General features: G+C 50.4%; 2 protein-coding genes across 2 annotated transcripts; one reads left to right on the forward strand and one right to left on the reverse strand.

Annotated features, from left to right (window-relative positions):
- The first annotated feature begins 202 nt into the window (after positions 1-202).
- On the forward strand, positions 203-9,658 carry LOC128403716 (cocaine- and amphetamine-regulated transcript protein-like). The gene is made up of 3 exons (XM_053368747.1): positions 203-682; positions 7,564-7,647; positions 9,373-9,658. Exons 1-3 carry the CDS (start codon positions 545-547, stop codon positions 9,478-9,480), a joined length of 330 nt encoding a protein of 109 aa, XP_053224722.1. The 5' UTR covers positions 203-544; the 3' UTR covers positions 9,481-9,658.
- Positions 9,659-12,335: 2,677 nt separating this feature from the next.
- Positions 12,336-18,035, reverse strand: JTB (jumping translocation breakpoint). Its single transcript, XM_053368736.1, has 5 exons — positions 17,893-18,035; positions 16,307-16,347; positions 15,018-15,103; positions 13,940-14,019; positions 12,336-12,494 (listed from the first exon to the last, which is right to left on the reverse strand). Exons 1-5 carry the CDS (start codon positions 18,018-18,020, stop codon positions 12,338-12,340), a joined length of 492 nt encoding a protein of 163 aa, XP_053224711.1. The 5' UTR covers positions 18,021-18,035; the 3' UTR covers positions 12,336-12,337.
- Positions 18,036-19,643: the final 1,608 nt, after the last annotated feature.

A 19,643-nucleotide genomic window follows, 5' to 3' on the forward strand; every position in this document is an offset into this window, starting at 1 on the left:
CGGTTATTGGGCGGGGGAGAGAGCTAATTCCCAGCCCATTCTGCTCCCAGCAAAGCGCTGGGCCCCCGGCCAAGATGATGGATGAGGCTCTCTGCTCAATCTAATGCCTCCCGCCGCTTGCCAAAATTGCAATTTGCAGAGTAAACCTCTGATAAATAGTCAGCCAGAGGGGGGTGGCCCTCTCCCGCTTAAGCACCCCACGCAGCGCCCACCCCTGGGGGGTGCCAACAGCAATTTTGCACCCAGCTGTGTGCCTAGCTCTCTTCCCCACACCCACCCACCACTTCCACATGCCTCCCCACCCCTCCTGTGGGGACACAGGCTGAGGGGGGGGGGACTTCACTCCCCTCTCTTCCCAAGACAACCCCCCCTCCGCCTGGCTCGGAAGCTGACAGGCTCGCTCGCTCTCCTGCTAAGCCAGAGAAAGCAGGCATCAGACTTCAGCACTGTGGACAGCTCCTGTGGCTCTGAGCTCACAGTCTCTGTCTTGCTCTCTCTCTCTCAGCCCTGAGCTTTCAGCTTGCTCTTTCGGATCCTGTCCACAATGGACCGCTCCCAGTTGGGCTCAGTGGCCTTCCTGCTCTGCCTGATTTGGGCGGCACACAGAAGCCTCGCCACAGCCGGCCGGGCACCCCAGGAGTTCCCTTTCAAGCACACCTACCAGGCGCATGAGAAGGAGCTGGTGAGTAAAAGAGGCGAGGTCTGCGGGTGGTCCCCGTCCGTGGGCTGCCACGGTGCTGGGAGGGGGCAGCAGATAATTGCACCCGGTGGTCAAGGATGCACATAGGGGTTCGAGAGCCCCATAGGCAACCCTCCTTTGGGCATAATTGTAGAGTAGAGAGAGGTTCCCTAGGGTCATCTAAGTCAAACCCCCTCTGCCATGTGGGAAGCGCAGCTTAAAAGAATTTGAAAACCTCCCAGCAGAGTTCTGAGTTAGCCCGTTCCCCTGTCAAATGCCTTTTCCCGTCAGAAAGTTCCCCCCCCCCAAAACGTTTAGTCGGAAGCTCCTTCCTTGTGATTTGAATGCGTTGGTTCAGGTCCTACGCTCTGGAGAAGCAGGAAACAAGCTTGCTCCATCTTCCATCCTTCGAGATTTTTGGAGGTGACTATCCCATGACACTGACGCCCAAAGAGTGGTACCCAAGGATATCCAGGGCAAAACAGACGTCCGCTTAATGGATTTGTGGTATAGAGCAGAACCAGTGGGATGCGTTGCACATCCCTATACAGTGGTACCTCGGGTCACAGACGCTTCAGGTTACAGACTCCGCTAACCCAGAAATAGTACCTTGGGTTAAGGACTTTGCTTCAGGATGAGAACAGAAATTGTGTGGCGGCAGCATAGCAGCAGCAGGAGGCCCCATTAGCTAAAGTGGTGCTTCAGGTTAAGAACAGTTTCAGGTTAAGAACAGACCTCCGGAACGAATTAAGTTCTTAACCAGAGGTACCACTGTATTGGGGAGAAGGTGGGATAAAAATGCAGAAAAGGAGGAGGGGGGGGGAGGAGGAGGAGGAGGGGGAGGTGGACCTGTCTCATAGAATGTAGGAAACTGCCTTATACAGAGTCAGACCATTGGTCCATCTAGGTTAGTATTGCCTACACTGGCAGCAGCTCTCCAGGGTTTGAGGCAGTGGACATCCCAAGCTCTCCCTAGAGATGCCGGCAATTTGAACCTGGAACCTTCTGCATGCAAAGCAACTACTCCACAGTCCTTCTAAAGAATCAAGTGAGATTTCGGGCTCCATGGATAAAGGGCTGGATGTAAAAAGAACATGTATTATACTGAGTCCAGTCCTTGGTGTATCTAGCTCAGTATTGTCTACACTGACCAGCAGCAGCTCTCCAGGGTTTTAGTCAGGGGACTATTCCAGGCTTACCAGAAAATGCCAGGGATTGAACGGGGAATGTCTACCACTCAGCTTCAAGCCCTCCAGGTTGGAGTCTGTGTACCTTTGGTCCGCTCCAGCAAAGCACTTCTTAGGCCGATAACCATGATTGTTGAGAATGGAGCCTCCAGTCTCAGAAGCAGTCTACCTCTGCAACCCCAAAATGGACCTTTTTCTACTGTGGCTCCCCGCACGTGGAATGCTCTCTCCAGGGAGGCTTGGCTGGAGCCTTCATTAAGCGCCAGGCGAAAATGTTAATCTTTAACCAGGCCTTTGGCTGATTGACATCCAAGGCCCTTGCAAAATGTGTTGTTGTTGTTTAGTTGTTAAGTCGTGTCCGACGCTTCGTGATCCCCTGGACCAGAGCACGCCAGGCACTCCTGTCTTCCACTGCCTCCCGCAGTTTGGTCAAACTCATGCTGGTAGCTTCGAGAACACTGTCCAACCATCTCATCCTCTGTCATCCCCTTCTCCTTGCGCCCTCCATCTTCCCAACATCAGGGTCTTTTCCAGGGAGTCTTATCTTCTCATGAGGTGGCCAAAGTACTGGAGCCTCAGCTTCAGGATCTGCCCTTCCAGTGAGCACTCAGGGCTGATTTCCTTCAGAATGGATAGGTTTGATCTTCTTGCAGTCCATGGGACTCTCAAGAGTCTCCTCCAGCACTAACCAACATCAAAATGTGTTAGGGTGGGATTATTGAGTTGTTCTTGTTTCGATTATGTGTTTTTTGTTGCTGTTGCTGTTGAGAATCTCCCTGAGTCCTGCAGGCATAGGACAGTTTACCAATTTAATAATAATACCCCATAGGCTAGGAGTGTGGAACCTGTAGTCCTCCGGACATCGATGGGCTCAAACTCCCATGAGATGAGCCCTTGTCTGGAATGGGCCAATAATAAGGCATGGTGACTGGAGCCTAGCCCCATCTGGAGAGCCAAAAGTTCCCCATCCTTTCCAGCTGACCACTGTAGGAGACAGGATACTGGGGTGAATGAACCTTAATTCAGAACCACCAGGGTTCTTCTCGCACTCTAGCCTTGGGTCAGCGAATACCAGTCTACTGGGATGTGCAAGAGAGGAGAGGGCTATGTTCTTCATTTGCTCCAACTTCAGAGCTGCAGCCAAAATAAGACAGTGTGGTGTAGTGGTTAGAGTAGAGTTGGGAGATCAGGGTTCAAATCCCCTCTCAGCCATGAAGCTCGCTGGGCAACCCTGGGCCAGTTGCTGCTTCTCAGCCTCACCTACCTCACAGGGTTGTTGTGTTGGGATTAAATGAGGAGGAAAACGTACACCGCCTCAGGCAAGGTGGGGATATAAATGCAATCTAGCCATCAATCAGGAATTGGTCCAAGTCTTTAGGAGAGCGGGAGGACAAAGGAAACCAGCAAGATCATCCAAGGGGCTGGGAGAATGAGAGCAGTTCGAGCGCACTTGCACAGGGAAGAGCGTAGCTCTTAGAACCAGATCAGAGTCTGACCGCAGCTGTGGATTGGTAAGAGCAAACACAACCAGGTCGCCACCTCCCATTCTCCGCTATCTTATCTGCAAGCGAGAACCAGGCTGACCTGCACTTGTAGGTTTGGGAGGGAAACAGAGCTGGCAGCCAGGGATCCAGAGACATATTTTAGCATGTGATTTTGGGGGCTCCTTCCGCCCGGAGATGAAACAGGCTGGATCAGAAACTGCTTTGATGATGTATCTATCTTAGACCAAGTTTGCCAGGCAGCCACAGGAGGCAGAGATAGAGGGTTGGGGGGGGGACCACACTCTGCTTCCAGGAAGGAAAACACCGTTCAAAGCTGCTTGTACCACCAGGAACCATCACATGGAACCAATTGCATCATTTCTTGGATATGAGCCAAACAAGACCAGAAGATGCTCCCCTCTTGCTGAGGAACAGAATTCTCTGCTAATATCCGGACCAGACACATTTAATCTGTTAGATTCATCAATGAAAACATTTGCTATTGACTGGGGGTGGGGGGAGAGAACCCTGTTAAAATGTTAGAGAGAGAGAGAGGGGCAGAGAGAGGCAGAGAGGATCAGAGTCGGGAGAAGGTTCAAGGGTCATCTAGTCTGACCCCCTGGACATCTGCAATAATTTTTCCAGGGAAGGGAGCATAAAAATTGGGGCAGGTGAGAAGTAAAATACTGAAATAGAGGAGCAGGCTATTTTTAAATTATTTTAAAGTGTTGGTTCAGGTCCTGCGTTCTGGGGAAACAGAACAAGTTTGCTCTAAACTAAGAAAGAGCCCTTCAAATATTTGAAGATGGTACTGGACCGTAATGAGAACAGAGGATGCTCCTTTATACCAAGGAAGATCATTGGTCCATCTGGCTCAGTATTGTCTACACTGACTGGCAGGGTCACACCAGGGTTTCAGGCCGGGTTCACTCCAAGCCCTACCAGGAGATGATGGGGATTGATCCTGGGACCTTCTGCATGCAAGATGGATGCTCTGCCAATGAGCCACGCCCTTTCCTCCAGTTGCCGCTTCTCTGGGCTATGTGCATCAAATGCCACAAACCTCTGGACATTCCCCATCTGACCAACATTCCATCCATTCCAGGATTCTGCTGCCACAGCAGCCAATCAGAAGCCTCCAAAAAGCCCTTCCCTATCAGACCAACATTCCACCTAGCTCAGCATTCCACTGCCACAGCAGCCAATCAGAAACCTCCGAGAAGCCTTTATGCATCAGATCAACATTCCATCTAGCCCAGCATTCCGCTGCCACAGCAGCCAATCAGAAGCCTCTGAGAAGCCCTTCTCTATCAGACCAACATTCCATCTAGCCCAGCATTCCGCTGCCACAGCAGCCAATCAGAAGCCTCCAAGAAGCCCTTCTGCATCAGATCAACATTCCACCTAGCCCAGCATTCCGCTGCCACAGCAGCCAATCAGAAGCCTCCGAGAAGCTCTTCCCTATCAGACCAACATTCCACCTAGCCCAGCATTCCGCTGCCACAGCAGCCAATCAGAAGCCTCCGAGAAGCCCTTCTGCATCAGATCAACATTCCACCTAGCCCAGCATTCCACTGCCACAGCAGCCAATCAGAAGCCTCCGAGAAGCCCTTCCCTATCAGACCAACATTCCACCTAGCCCAGCATTCCGCTGCCACAGCAGCCAATCAGAAGCCTCTGAGCCCTTCTGCATCAGACCAACATTCCATCTAGCCTAGCGTTCCGCTGCCACAGCAGCCAATCAGAAGCCTCTGGGCCTTCTGATTCAGACCAAGATTCCATCTAGTCTAGCATTCCACTGCCACAGCAGCGAATCAGAAGCCTCTGAGCCCTTCTGATTCAGACCAACATTCCACCTAGCTCTGCATTCTGCTGCCACAGCAGCCAATCAGAAGCCTCTGAGAAGCCCTTCTGCATCAGATCAACATTCCACCTAGCCCAGCATTCCACTGCCACAGCAGCCAATCAGAAGCCTCTGAGAAGCCCTTCCCTATCAGACCAACATTCCACCTAGCCCAGCATTCCGCTGCTACAGCAGCCAATCAGAAACCTCCGAGAAGCCCTTCCCTATCAGACCAACATTCCATCTAGCCCTGCATTCCACTGCCACAGCAGCCAATCAGAAGACTCCGAGAAGCCCTTCCCTATCAGACTAACATTCTATCTAGCCTAGCATTCCACTGCCACAGCAGCCAATCAGAAGCCTATGAGCCCTTCCGCATCAGACCAACATTCCATCTAGCCCAGCATTCCGCTGCCACAGCAGCCAATCAGAAGCCTCTGAGCCCTTCCGCATCAGACCAACATTCCATCTAGCCCAGCATTTCGCTGCCACAGCAGCCAATCAGAAGCCTCCAAAACACTCTTCTTCATCAGACCAACATTCCATCTAGCCCAGCATTCCGCTGCCACAGCAGCCAATCAGAAGCCTCTGAGCCCTTCTGCATCAGACCAACATTCCATCTAGCCCAGCATTTCGCTGCCACAGCAGCCAATCAGAAGCCTCCGAGAAGCCCTTCCACATCAGACCAACATTCCACCTAGCCCAGCATTCCGCTGCCACAGCAGCCAATCAGAAGCCTCCGTAAAGCCCGCAAGCAGGGCAATAAAGAAACAGGCCTTCTCCAGCTCTTGCCTCCCAGGAACTGGTATTCAGAAGCAGGTTCCATAGAGCTATTGTTCATGAGCAGTAGCCGTTGACAGGCAAATTCATGGATTATTCATTTTATTGTATTTTATTTTTCCATTTAAGTGAGCGGCCATCACAGCAGATGTTGTGACAGTGAGTGGAGTACAGTTATTATGCTCTGCAATGCTGACAGGGCAGGATTTTGGAAGATAGGTGGACGGTACTTCCCCCACACTGGCGCCATCAGAGTGGGACTTCGGGGCAGAAGTCCAGGGCCCCACTCAGTGGAGTGGGCAGCCAGGGTCCCCTGATACACCAGGCCTGGCTGAGCACATTTTGGAGGAGGTAATGGAATGCACATTACTATCTAAAGAGGCCCCCGCAAGACCATTAAGTCCAGAGTAACATTACCTAACTGCACTGCTGATTCTACACTGTGGGGGGGGGGGACATGCCCCGTGGCACTCCAGAACAAACTGTATGTTTTCCTTGCCTTTCGAATGCTTCTCTTTTTTCATTCTTATGGAAATCGAGCCCATTAATCGCCTAAATATCTTATGATTAAAGGTAAAGGTAAAGGGACCCCTGACCATTAGGTCCAGTCGTGGACAACTCTGGGGTTGCGGTGCTCATCTCGCTTTATTGGCCGAGGGAGCCGGCGTACAGCTTCTGGGTCATGTGGCAAGCATGACTAAGCCGCTTCTGGCGAACCAGAGCAGCGCACGGAAACGCTGTTTACCTTCCCACCAGAGCGGTACCTGTTTATCTACTTGCACTTTGACGGGCTTTCGAACTGCTAGGTTGGCAGGAGCAGGGACCGAGCAACGGGAGCTCACCCCGTTGCGGAGATTCGAACCACCGACCTTCTGATCGGCAAGCCCTAGGCTCTGTGGTTTAACCCACAGCGCCACCCGCATCCGTTATCTTATGATTAAGAGACCCCTAAATGGACAACAGAAAAAATGTTGGGGAAGATGCAAGTTCTTACTAGGTGGGATGAAGGCCAGGGTTAGGGAGCCTTTGACATGGCGCTGGACTACAACTCCCATCATCCCTGATCCCTGGCTGTGCTGGTTGGGGCTGATGGGAATTAGAGTCTCAACAGAAGGCAACCAACTGAGGACAAGAGTCTTTTAAAAAAATGCATAGAAATGGATCTATGAAAGATCCAACCCTCCACTGAAAAAAGTTAAGTGCATTTTTTCTTTTAGAAACCATCAAGTTTCTAGTCCTTAGGAAAAGGACGGGAAAGCTCGTGTCCTCCAGACACTGTTGGCCATACACCAACGCAGCAGTTGGGGCCTACAAGTTCTTGACCATAATGTGTGCTCATTACTTACAGCAGAAGTTGGGGAGCCTCTGGCAACTCCAGATGTCGCTGGACTCCACTTCCCATCAGCCCCAGCCAGCATGGCCAATGCTCGGGGATGAAGGGGGATGTAGTCCAATAACACCTATAGGGCCACAGGTAGGCCATAATAGCGAGCCATAATAGCTGTCTCTGGCCTCTTATGGAAGCAGGAATCACGCCAGACGCTCTTCTCACACCTTAATAATTCCTCGACCTCTTCCTTTCCTCTCCAGCTGGATGAACTTCAGGAGGTGCTGGAGAAGCTGCAACATAAGAAGGTCTCCACTTGGGAGAAGAAATTCAACCAAGTTCCCAAGGTACCGGGCGCTACCTGGATAGTTGCCGATGGATGCAGGGGATGAGGGCCAGGGAGGGATTGGTGCGGTGCGAATGTTGGACCAGTATCATCCCACTTCACACAGGCACTGCTTCCCCCAAAGGATTCTGGGAACTGTAGTTTACACAGGCACGGCCCCCCAAGGATTCTGGGAACTGTAGTTTGTTAAGGGCCCAGAGGATTGGGGGGGGGAGACCCTTATCCCCCTCACAGAAATACAATTCCCAGAGTTCCCTCGGAAGAGGGATTAATAGCAAAACTGGTCCGCCGTCCACCCTTAACAATGGTGCACCCCTTATACAAAGACCCAGGGGAGGCCGGCGCCCATTGGGCTTGATAGGGCGCGAAGCTGGGAGCCCAACAGCAGGTGGCGCCAGAGCAAATGGCTGACGGAACTAGAGCCAGCTTGGGGCAAGTAATCCTGGCTCTGCTCTTCTCCTCCTCCTTCGACAAAGGCAGCACGAATTAAAGCACTTGGCAGAGTTTAAAGCAGGCTTCCTCAACCTCGGCCCTCCAGATGTTTTGAGACTACAATTCCTAGCATCCCTGACCACTGGTCCTGCTAGCTAGGGATCATGGGAGTTGTAGGCCAAAAACATCTGGAGGGCCGAGGTTGAGGAAGCCTGGTTTAAAGAATTATGGCTCCCTGCCCCCAAGAATCCTGATGTCCACGATGGGCAGGAGCCTGAGAAGGGCAGGAATGTGCGGGCAGAGGAGACAGGGAGGGAGGGTGATCTGGGAGGAGTGGGGCTCTGTGCCCCCCCATGAGGCAGCTGGCATCGTGGGAGGAAGAAGGGGGTCAGGATCAGGAAGACCGTGTAGCCAGAGCAAGGAGGAAAAGAAGAGGAGTCAAGAGAGGAGCTGCAGGAGGTCCTGGAGAGCCTGTGGAGCTCAGAGAGGTGGTTGTGTGTTCAGAAACCCCTGCCCAGCCCACCTTGCCATTGTCTCCCCACTCAAGGAGGGGGCTGTAATAATAATAATAATAATAATAATAATAATAATAATAATAATAATAATAATTTTATTATTTATACCCCACCCTTCCTGGTTCAGAAAACCAGGCTCAGGGCAGCTAACAACAAATTTAAAACACTTACTTGATGCTACAAAAAACCCATAAAATACAGTATAAAACATGAATAACAATAAATTCAGAATTCAAAAATCAATTTAGGGGGGAAATCCATCCAATAAACATTAGATGATCACCAGGGCTAGCTGGCTAAATTAGTCCTATTTGGGCCAGTGAGGAGACCAGGGGAGAATGAGCTGTGGGATCCCAGAGCGGGTAATCTTCATAAAAAGGGGGAGGGGGAGGGAAGGAAGGGGAATAAAAGACCAGGCTAAGTTCAAATTGAAAGCCAGGCGGAATAGCTCTGTCTTACAAGCCCTGCGGAAGGAAGTTAAATCCTGCAGGGCCCTGGTCTCGTGGGACAGAGCATTCCACCAGGTCGGAGCCATCACTGAGAAGGCCCTCAATAGCGATGGGAACAGTTAAAGCAGCTTCCGGTGAACTGTGGGGTGCTCAAATTAAATTCCAGTCGCTTGTCCTCATTGGTCCGGGTGTGGTCAGGACATCTGGGAACTGTAGTTTGTTATGGGCGCCGAGTTTTCGGGAGGAGAGCCCTGCTCTCCCACCCCAGAACTACAATTCCCAGAGTTCCCCGGGAAGAGGGATTGACTTTTTCAACCATCCTTTTCTCAGTGTTCCTTCGGTGACCTGTGTGCCGTCAGGAAAGGCGCCCGGATTGGCAAGCTCTGCAACTGCCCTCGCGGATCAGCCTGCAATGCTTTCCTCCTCAAGTGCTTGTGAAATTATGGGATTTCGCGCCACATTTTCCCTCCCCACCTGTGTCGGCGACTTCCCGCTTCCTGCCTCATTGCAACGCACCAGCTCCATGAGGGGGCAGGTTGTGATCCGGGGAAGTGGGCAAGCTTCAACGGAACCCTGGAACCGGGCCGGGGAAGAAATAAAAGGGAGCTTCTGAGCATGTGCAAAGTGCGGTTTTTTTCCTGGAAATCTATGCATGGGTGCTAAAGGGAGGGGGCAATAATTCGGGTTAAAGGAGGTGGGTGACACAGCCTGAATGGCTGGAAGACCAGGAAAAGGGAAATCATATATTGAAAACCCAAAAGATTCAGATGTATCCTAATAATAATAATAATAATAATAATAATAATAATAATAATAATTTATTATTTGTACCCCGCCCATCTGGTTGGGTTTCCCCAGCCACTCTGGGCAGCTTCCACAAAGACCAAAAATACACTAAGATGTCACACATTAAAAACTTCCCTGAACAGGGCTGCCTTCAGATGTCTTCTGAATGTCAGGTAGTTGTTTATCTCTTTGACATCTGCTGGGAGGGCGTTCCACAAGGGCGGGCACCACTACCGAGAAGGCCCTCTGCCTGGTTCCCTGTAACTTGGCTTCTCGTGGCGAGGGAACCGCCAGAAGGCCCTCGGTGCTGGATCTCAGCATCCGGGCAGAACGATGGGGGTGGAGACGCTCCTTCAGGTATACTGGGCCGAGGCCGTTTAGGGCTTTAAAGGTCAGCACCAACACTTTGAATTGTGCTTGGAAACATACTGGGAGCCAATGTAGGTCTTTCAAGACCGGTGTTATGTGGTCTCAGCAGCTGCCCCCAGTCACCAATCTAGCTGCCGCATTCTGGATTAGTTGTAGTTTCCGGGTCACCTTCAAAGGTAGCCCAACATAGAGCACATTGCAGTAGTCCAAGCGGGAGATAACCAAGGGAGCCTGCCTGGCGCTGTGATCCTGGACAGCAGAGGTACATTTCTCCAGCCACAGTTAACACATGAACATTAGCACAAGGAATGCACACCACGTCACTAGCAGCAGCAAAAAGCAAGAGGTACTTCACAACCATTTCATGGTTTTATTAAATGCTAGACTGGCAGGTCGGTGTTGAGATGCCCTGGTCAGGCTGGCAGCTGCTAGCAAACCGCCCAGCCACCCTAATCTTGAAGGCTCACATCCCCTCAGTGCCCGTGCAGTTCCCCAGAAGAGGGCTACTGAATTCCTGCCCTGTGTATTGGCTATTTAGTACCTTCTGACTGGTCAGTGAAAGCAATAGGATGCTGTGCGTGACACAGAGGCCTTTGGTTTCATCCAGTGGGGATCAGTAACCTCACAATGCAAACGACACTTGAAAGTTTGCTTCTAGCTACTCCCACCCGCCTTTGGGTTTCAAAGATTTGGGGCTCTTGTGCCAGGAACGCCCAGTGGGCCCTCTTAACACAGAAGAATATAGGAAGCCACCTAATTTCAAGTCAGGCCATTGCTCCATCTAGCTCAGCTTCGTCTACACTGACCGGCAGAGTCCCTCCAAGTCTCCCTCAGCCCTACCTGGCAATGCCAGAGGGTGAACACAAGAGCTTCTGCACTCAAGAGTGTGCAGCCTGCAAATTTTCACATATTGCTTTTGATTTCATGGGTGTTCCACACACAAAAATATGAGAGAGAGAGGTGGGCTTGAGGCACTGGGCTTTTTGTCACTCTTGCCCACTCACAAACTGCCCCGCCCCACGACAATTGAACGCCTAAATTCCCTGTCCTCTCAAGCCCAGGGCTCTGGGCATGACCCACCCACCCCAAAAAGAATCCTGGGAACTGTAGTTTTTTAAGGGTAACTCTGTGGTGGGTAATCTACATCTCCCAGGATGCTTTGGGGGAGCCCTGTACATTAAATGTGTGGTGTGTATGCAGGCCAAGCTGACAAAATGCAAAAGTTGTAGCCAAACCCAAGGCATAGAGGTTTCACCAAGGTGCCCCATTCCTCCCTTTACCATCTCTGCTCCCCAGTTTTTTTCAAATGCATCATTTTGCCTGCTCTGGCCTCAGTTCCACCAAGCTAAACAGATCCAGTTCTGTCCCGTTTGGCTTCTGCCGGGCCACACAAATCTGCCAGCACAGAAAAAGAAAAGAAAAATCTATCCGCCAGCACCGGTTACAAAGCAGAGCACGCGTGTTCGGAAAGCTTCATCGTGCTTTTAATCACATTGAGGTTTCTTACAGAGGAATCCTGTAGGGACGGCTGTTTAAAATAAGCCACAGTAAAGTTCTGGCGACACCCCCCACCCCACCCCAGACAATACGCAGGACGGCTTTTTTTAAAAGCCAAAATAGAGCTACATTTTCCACACCCTCAAAATGAAAGTGCTTTGGAACTGCATGAATAAGGGCAGAGATCAGTCACTTTCCTTACAAGATTTAGAGGTGCTTGCTGGGGTTTCTGGTCTTTAATAAAACAGTGGTATGACTAGGGAGGTGCCGGGCTTGCTCCTTTGAATCCAACACAGTCTAGAGAGGCCGAGGAGTTTGCAACAGATCGAGGCCACGCAGCAAACCAAGTCAGGATGCACCACAGACAATGTGGGGAGCGGGACTGTTCTTTGTACAAGTGCCCAGGGTGTTCAGAAAACAAAGCAAGTTGCCCGTGTTTCAATGCAACAGTTTCAGTCCAAGTGCCTTTAGGTCCCAGATGTGGGAAGCAGCATTCCCTAGTGGCCAGAAGTGAGGGGGGGGAATACTTTCCAATGAGGGCGGGGTGCTCGTTCCCTCCTCCAAACCGTCCAATGGAAGATGCGTTCCTGCCGCTGCCCCCCAACCGCTGCCGCTAGGTTCTGTTCCGAAAAGAGTGGCACAACTAGATGGACTCTATCTGCTTGCGCACTTTCTCCAAGGCTCTGCGGTCAAGCATGCGCTGCCGACACACCACCAGCAGGGCGAAGACGGCCGCCACACCCAGCATGGCGCCCTCGAACTTCCAGAAGATGCGAGCTTCCATCTCCATGGAACGGCAGCTGCAAGGAGAAAGCAAGGTGAGCGCGACCCTCTGCTGATGGACTCACCAAGGAGGGAGCATGCAGAAGGGAGCGGTCTGCGTTCCCATCCCAAGACGCCCCACACGACACAACAGCGTAAGGGAGACAGGGATGGCTGGAAAGGGGTGTTGGTTAGGCCCTTCACCTGCGAGTCGAAGCACAGAACGCATCAGAGAGGTGAGTTAAAACAGGCTGGCTGCTCCCTCTAGTGGCAAACGGAAGAGCCAAGTGCCGCGGCTATGTGGCTAAAGGTTGAAAGGGGCAGAGAGACTGAGAATAATAATAATAATTTATTATTTATACCCCGCCCACCTGGCTGGGTTTCTCCAGCCACTCTGGGCGGCTTCCAACGGAATATTAAAATACAATAGTCTAGTAAACATTAAAAGCTTCCCTAAACAGGGCTGCCTTCAGATGTCTTCTAAAAGTCTGGTAGTTGTTTTTCTCTTTGACATCTGGTGGGAGGGCTTTCCACAGGGCGGGTGCCACTACTGAGAAGGCCCTCTGCCTGGTTCCCTGTAACTTGGCTTCTCGCAGCGAGGGAACCGCCAGAAGGCCCTCGGCGCTGGACCTCAGTGTCCGGGCTGAACGATGGGGGCGGAGACGCTCCTTCAGGTATACCGGGCCAAGGCCGTTTAGGGCTTTAAAGGTCAACACCAATACTTTGAATTGTGCTCGGAAATGTACTGAAACGAGATGAAAGCTAGCTCATGGAAACTCTGGCGTTTGCAGAACAACAAATATTGGGTGGGGGTGGGATCTTCGGGGATTAGTTCCCCCTGCAAAACAAGCCTGCTCAGCGGCCATGGAATGCTGTCTGTCAGGAGGAACAGAAAACCAGAATGGCAGGGAGTATTCCTGACAGACGGGAGAGCTGGTTGGCTGTCACCAGGGCAGGGGCATTCAAAAAGGAAAAGAAGAAGAAAAACCTTCTTGCTTCTCAGCTTTCAGACAGCCATGATTCCCCCCTTTAACCCAGAGGCTTACTGGGCCCTTCCTGCTTCAGTAGAAAGTTGTTAGCAGCACATCGTAGAATCGGGGTCCCCGAGGGCCATCGAGTCCAAGCCCCTGCAATGCGGGAATCTCAGCTAAAACATCCATGACAGATCAGTTACAGTAGGGCTTGCAGGCAAGAGGCATTATCAGAGACTTCAGGGACACATCCCAGCCAGGCACAGCCAAGGAGGCTATGAATCAATGATGGTGAGGTGTGTGGTCTGCAGAGCCTTAAGGGCCAGATAAGAGAGGTTTGGAGGGCCGCCTCTCACTGCCAGAGGCTCGCCTTCACTGCCATCCTGTGTACATAAATGATCTGCGACATTAGTAAGCACCCCTTGCTCCAGCAGGATCTGCCGCTGGCCACTGTCAGAGGCAGCACCCCGGGGTGGCAAGGCCCGCTGCTCTTCTCCTCACAGTGAGCTCACCTCTTGTATTCGCCCTTCTTGGAAGCGCTGCAGTTGATCTGCTCAACGAAACCCGTCACGCTGCATTCTGGCATCGTTTTCTACAACCGAGAGCACATGTTTCATTAAATAACACAGCTGCCAAGCGCATGCGATTCAGTGCTTCGGAAAAGCTGTTGCAATAACCAACTGAGGAGCTGATCACTTCTGACCGGGGCATGGTGAACCCACCCCTTCCCCATTCTGGTTTAATAGAATATTGGCTTTGCATCACACAAAGGACCCGGGTTCAACCCGCAATGGCATCTCTGGGGCTGAAAGACAGCCCTGCCTGAATCCCTGGAGTGCTCCTGCCAGTCAGTTTGAAGGCAATAATGAGCTTGATGGACACTGGTCTGAGTCAGTGTTAAGGCAGCTTCCTATTTAAGTTAGCCTTTTATTCAGAGTCTTGAGGACTAGCATCTTTATTTTTAAAGGAAGGAATACAGTACAGATCAGTGATAAAAGCATCTGGTTTGTATGCATAAGGTCCCAGGTTCAACCCCTGAGATCTGCCTGTAGGGCTAGGAAAGATTCTCCATCTGATACCCTGGAGAACCCTGACCTGTCAGTGTAAACCAGGGGTCAGCAACCTTTTTCAGCAGGGGGCCGGTCCACCATCCCTCAGACCATGTGGTGGGCCAGACTATTTTTTTGGGGGGGAGAACAATTTCCTATGCCCCACAATTAACCCAGAGATGCATTTGAAATAAAAGGACACATTCTATTCATGTAAAAACACGCTGATTCCCAGACTGTCCGTGGGCCGGATTTAGAAGGCAATTGGGCCAGATCTGGCCCCCAGGGCTTAGGTTGCCTGCCCCTGGTGTAAACCATACTGAGCTCAGTACTGGCCTTGACATCATTCTACCTTCTGTGTTATTATTGTATTGAAGCTTCTGTGCCCGTTATCTTATTTTGTGGCATTAAACGCTACAGTGGATAAGATATGTTTGAAAGTGGGAAGATCAACCTCTTTTGCACATATTTAAGTAAGCAGTAAAGGCGTTTCATTTTTACCCTTGCCCGACTTTTTGTTCCTGTCGGGAGGTTCACTTACCGCCTGAAAACTCTGGCAGGGAGCGCACTGCTGGGTCACCACGAAATCCTCGCTTTGCCAACACGGCGTGACCCCAGGCAAACTGGCTGCAGGAAGCCAAAGAGGAGATCAGGAGTCAGCTTCAACAAAACAGACACACACAGCTCTTTATGCAGCGCAGAGTTAAGCTACACAACTCACGCTCGCAAGCGGCGGCAGCGGGCACTAACTTGGATGGCTTTAAAAGAGGCTTAGGCAAATCCATGAAGGAAAATGCTATCAGTGTTTTTACTGGCTAGATAGGCCATTGGCCTGACCCGGCAGAACTGCTCATAGTTTTCTCCCTCTATCATAACATTAGAACTCGTAGGCATCCAATAAAGCTGAACATTGGAAGATTCAGGCCTGATCCGCAGCGCACAGTTAACCTGCGGAACTCTTTCCTGCAGGAAGCAGAGAAAGCCGTCAATTTGGATGGCCTCAAAAAAGGATTAGACACATTCACGGAGCTGGACCATAAAGAAGGCTGATAGCCAAAGAATTGATGCTTTTGAATAATGGTGCTGGAGGAGACTCTTGAGAGTCCCATGGACTGCAAGAAGATCAAACCTCTCCATTCTGAAGGAAATCAGCCCTGAGTGCTCACTGGAAGGACAGATCCTGAAGCTGAGGCTCCAAGACTTTGGCCACCTCATGAGAAGAGAAGACTCCCTGGAAAAGACCCTGATGTTGGGAAAGATGGAGGGCGCAAGGAGAAGGGGACGACAGAGATGGTTGGACAGTGTTCTTGAAGCTACAAACATGAGTTTGACCAAACATGCGGGAGGCAGTGGCAGACAGGAGTGCCTGGCGTGCTCTGGTCCATGGGGTCACAAAGAGTTGGACACGACTGAACAACTAAACAACAACAACAAAGGCTATCAATGGCTACTAGTCACAATGGCAACGTTCTGCTTCCACTGTCAGAAGCGGCAATACTTTGGAGCACTAGATGCTAGGAATTTTGAAGGTGAGCAGAGAACTAGTGATGTCAGGCTTCCCAGACATCTGGTTGGCTACCGTGAGAACAGGATGATGGACTAGATGGCCCACTGGCCCATTCTGCTGAGCATCGTACTCAAGGGTGTTTTGAGGAAATTAAGGGCCACATAGCCAGGGAAATGACACACATTCAGATCTTTTGCAGCACAATTTTATCATACCTCTCCCTGCCCTCCACTCCATCTCGGTTCTTCCAGACAAAAAAAGCTAGAAATCAAACTACAAAACAAACTCACATAGCCAAAACAGATACAATTATCCTCTCTCACCTGGGTTTTTCCCATCACTTTCCAAAGCCACTTCAGCCAACCTGGAAACAGGAGAGAAAGAGAGAGAGAGAGAACATTGCAGAGATTAAAATGATAAAAATGAGAGGTAATGGGGGCAACAGGCTAATCTGTCATTTTAAAGACAATTGTGGGCAGTCCTGGTGGATAAAACCAAAAGCCTATCTAGTGCCGTTTCTCACAGTGACCAATCTGTTGCTCCAATGAAGTCCACAGGTAGGGCATAAAAGCCACAGCTCTCCCACAAGTTTGTCCCCATCATCTGATTAACAGTCAGCTCCAGTTAAATTGGTGGAAAAAATAATTAAAGATCACGCTGCAAGATACAAAGAAGAACAAATCTTGGTGAAGAAGAATCACACAGCTTCCGCAAAAGCACAAGGCTTGAGACTTTGTAGCTTAGGGGGTAAAGTGGGGAGCCATTACTTTTTAAAGTGATATCTCACTGTTTTCAATGTATGGTGTGAACATGGTTCCAGGCAAATACATTTAGAGAATCTTTAGTGTTGGTTGAGTAATGCACCTAAGATAAAATATCTCGTCAGGTGCAGATGGTCATTTTCCTCTCGTTTTGTTTCTTAGACACGACTTGCAGCAGAGCATCAGATGCTTAATCCTAATGTTGTAAGCCAAAAATGGCTTATCTTCTGAGTTAAAAGGGATCCCTGACCATTAGGTCCAGTCGCGGACGACTCTGGGGTTGCGGCGCTCATCTCGCTTTACTGGCCGAGGGAGCCGGCGTACAGCTTCCGGGTCATGTGGCCAGCATGACTAAGCCGCTTCTGGCAAACCAGAGCAGCACACGGAAACGCCGTTTACCTTCCCGCTGGAGTGGGACCTATTTATCTACTTGCACTCTGACGTGCTTTTCAACTGCTAGGTTCGCAGGAGCAGGGACCGAGCAACGGGAGCTCACCCCGTCACGGGGATTCGAACTGCCGACCTTCTGATTGGCAAGCCATAGGCTCTGTGGTTTAAGCCACAGCGCCATCCACGTCCCATTATCTTCTGAGTTACGCCAATACAACTCGAGAGTCAAGAGGCGTTAGGAGTTAGGAGTCCATTGTGTTTACTGCAAAGCAATAGGTTACAGTCGAATCTTTTCGCAAAACTGCAACCCCGCCCCAGAGTCAGGGCGGTGGTATTTATAACATTTCAAACGAATGTCCAATCCTGCATTGCCAGGGATTGGACTAGATGAATCCCAGGGACCCTTCCAACTCTATAATTCTATTATTATTTATCAAATTCTCCTCCCAGAATTACATTTCCCAGAGCTCCCAAAGAAGAGAGAGTGCTTGCTAAACCACTCCGGGAATTGTAGCTGGGGGGCGGGGGGGGGGGAAAATAGGCGAGTCACCTAAGGGCTCTCAACACCCTTAGCAAACTACATCTCCCAGAATTCTTTGCGGGGAAGCCATATAAAATGGTATAAAAGCGATTTAAAGGTACAGTGTGGACTCCCCCTTGCGGCGCTCAGGTGACCACCATTTACTTGGAAGCCCCACTTTCCGCTCCCCCAAAAATGCCCGAGGCCCTCCACCCACCCTTAGCCCCTCACAACTTACCCGGGGGCAGCAACGACGAAGCCCACAAGCGCAGCTATAGCCAGGCGCCATCTTGGCCCCATCATTGTTATGAGGCGGGGCTTCCTGGCACCTACTTCCGCCTCACTCATAACGCTCACGCGGGGCATTCTGGGAAGAAGGTTGTTGTTTGCCCCTTACGCACGCACTGCGCACGCGCGGGCCGATTCCGGGGAGGGGAGGAGTTCAGTTCTGCCTCAAAGAGGTTTCAGCCCAGTCTCTATGATGCCTTTATAGTGATTTCCGGTCCTCTGCCGCAGCTGGGAGGAGCCGCCATGTGCGGGGCAAAGAGTGGTTGTTGAGAGTTTGTAGGAAAGGGTTGGGAAGTGAAATGATGAGTGACGAGGACGAGACACTTTCTTTTGCTGTGGGGGTTTCAAATAATCAGGTCCTCTAACCTTGCGCCTAGGGAGCGTAAAAACTTTAGAACCTTTTTTAAATGTATGCAACCACAGAGGCTAGAATTTTAATAGCAAAAAACTGGAAAGGTGACTCAATCCCCACAAAAATTGACTGGCAAGGGAAGATGATAGAATATTTAGAACTTGTGAAAATAAATGGAAGAATAAGAGGAAACTCAAACCAGAAAGTGAGTAAAGATTGGACAATATTTAAAGAATATCTTAGAAAGTGCTGTGACAATGCAAATCTCCTGACAGAGTCAGGCTGAATCTTGAATTACAAGGAAATTATAAAAGCAAAAATTTCTCTTGGTATGTAACAGGAAAAAACAACATGAAGTGCGTATAGACCAACAATGCGTAAAAGGTACAATAAGGTGAATCGGAAGTCAGTGTGTGTAATGTTAAACGATATGTTGTTACTGTTAGTGTCTATGGTTTGTTTGTGTTGCTTTTTGGTTTATGTTTTATGTAAATTGTTTTGCAATAAATGAATTAACCCAGGCACCCCAAACTCGGCCATCCAGATGTTTTAGGACTTCTTCTTCTTTGGCGATCACTCATAGCTGAGTAAGATTGTCTTCCATGAACACGGTTTTAACAATGAGTCCGTAAGTGACTGTGGAGGCCAATTCTGGATCCACACATCCTTCCACAGTGGGGACATAGGTTTCCGGGCGTGAGTTAATCACAGTGTGGATTTGCCAAGCATGCCTTCCTCCTAGCACATTTTGCCCTTGCGTCCTGAGTTCGAGTGTCTTCAAAGCCCATGACACCTTTGGTAAAGGCTGTTCTCCAACTGGAGTGCTTGCAGGCCAGTGTTTCCCGGTTGTCAGCATGAGTTTGACCAAACTGCGGGAAGTAGTGGAGGACAGAGGTGCCTGGCGTGCTCTGGTCCATGGGGTCACGAAGAGTCGGACACGACTAAACGACTAAACAACAACAACAACAAATGCTACATTTTTTAAGATTTGCCTTGAGACAGTCAACTTGGGACTACAACTTCCATCCTCCCTAACAGGACCAGTGGTCAGGGATGATGGGAATTGTAGTCCCAAAAACATCTGGAGGGCCGAGTTTGGGGGGTGCCTGAATTAAACAAACTCCTACGAAGACCCGAATCTGCCTGCAGATCTGCAGGTGCGACCTTCTTGAAATGGCTCCTCCCGCGAGGGAGACAGACGGACAGGTAAAAGGAAAAAGGCGGGAGAAAGGAGACTGGAAACCCTTCCAAACATACAGTGAAACTGGTTTAACTTACCAAGCTAAGTCTTGTGTGTGGAGGCATGATATACTTTTGAAGCCTAGAAGCTGGAGGTTGTAAATCAGGCA

Source organism: Podarcis raffonei, chromosome 16 (genome assembly GCF_027172205.1).
Source record: "Podarcis raffonei isolate rPodRaf1 chromosome 16, rPodRaf1.pri, whole genome shotgun sequence".
Classification (NCBI taxonomy): Eukaryota; Metazoa; Chordata; class Lepidosauria; order Squamata; family Lacertidae; genus Podarcis; species Podarcis raffonei.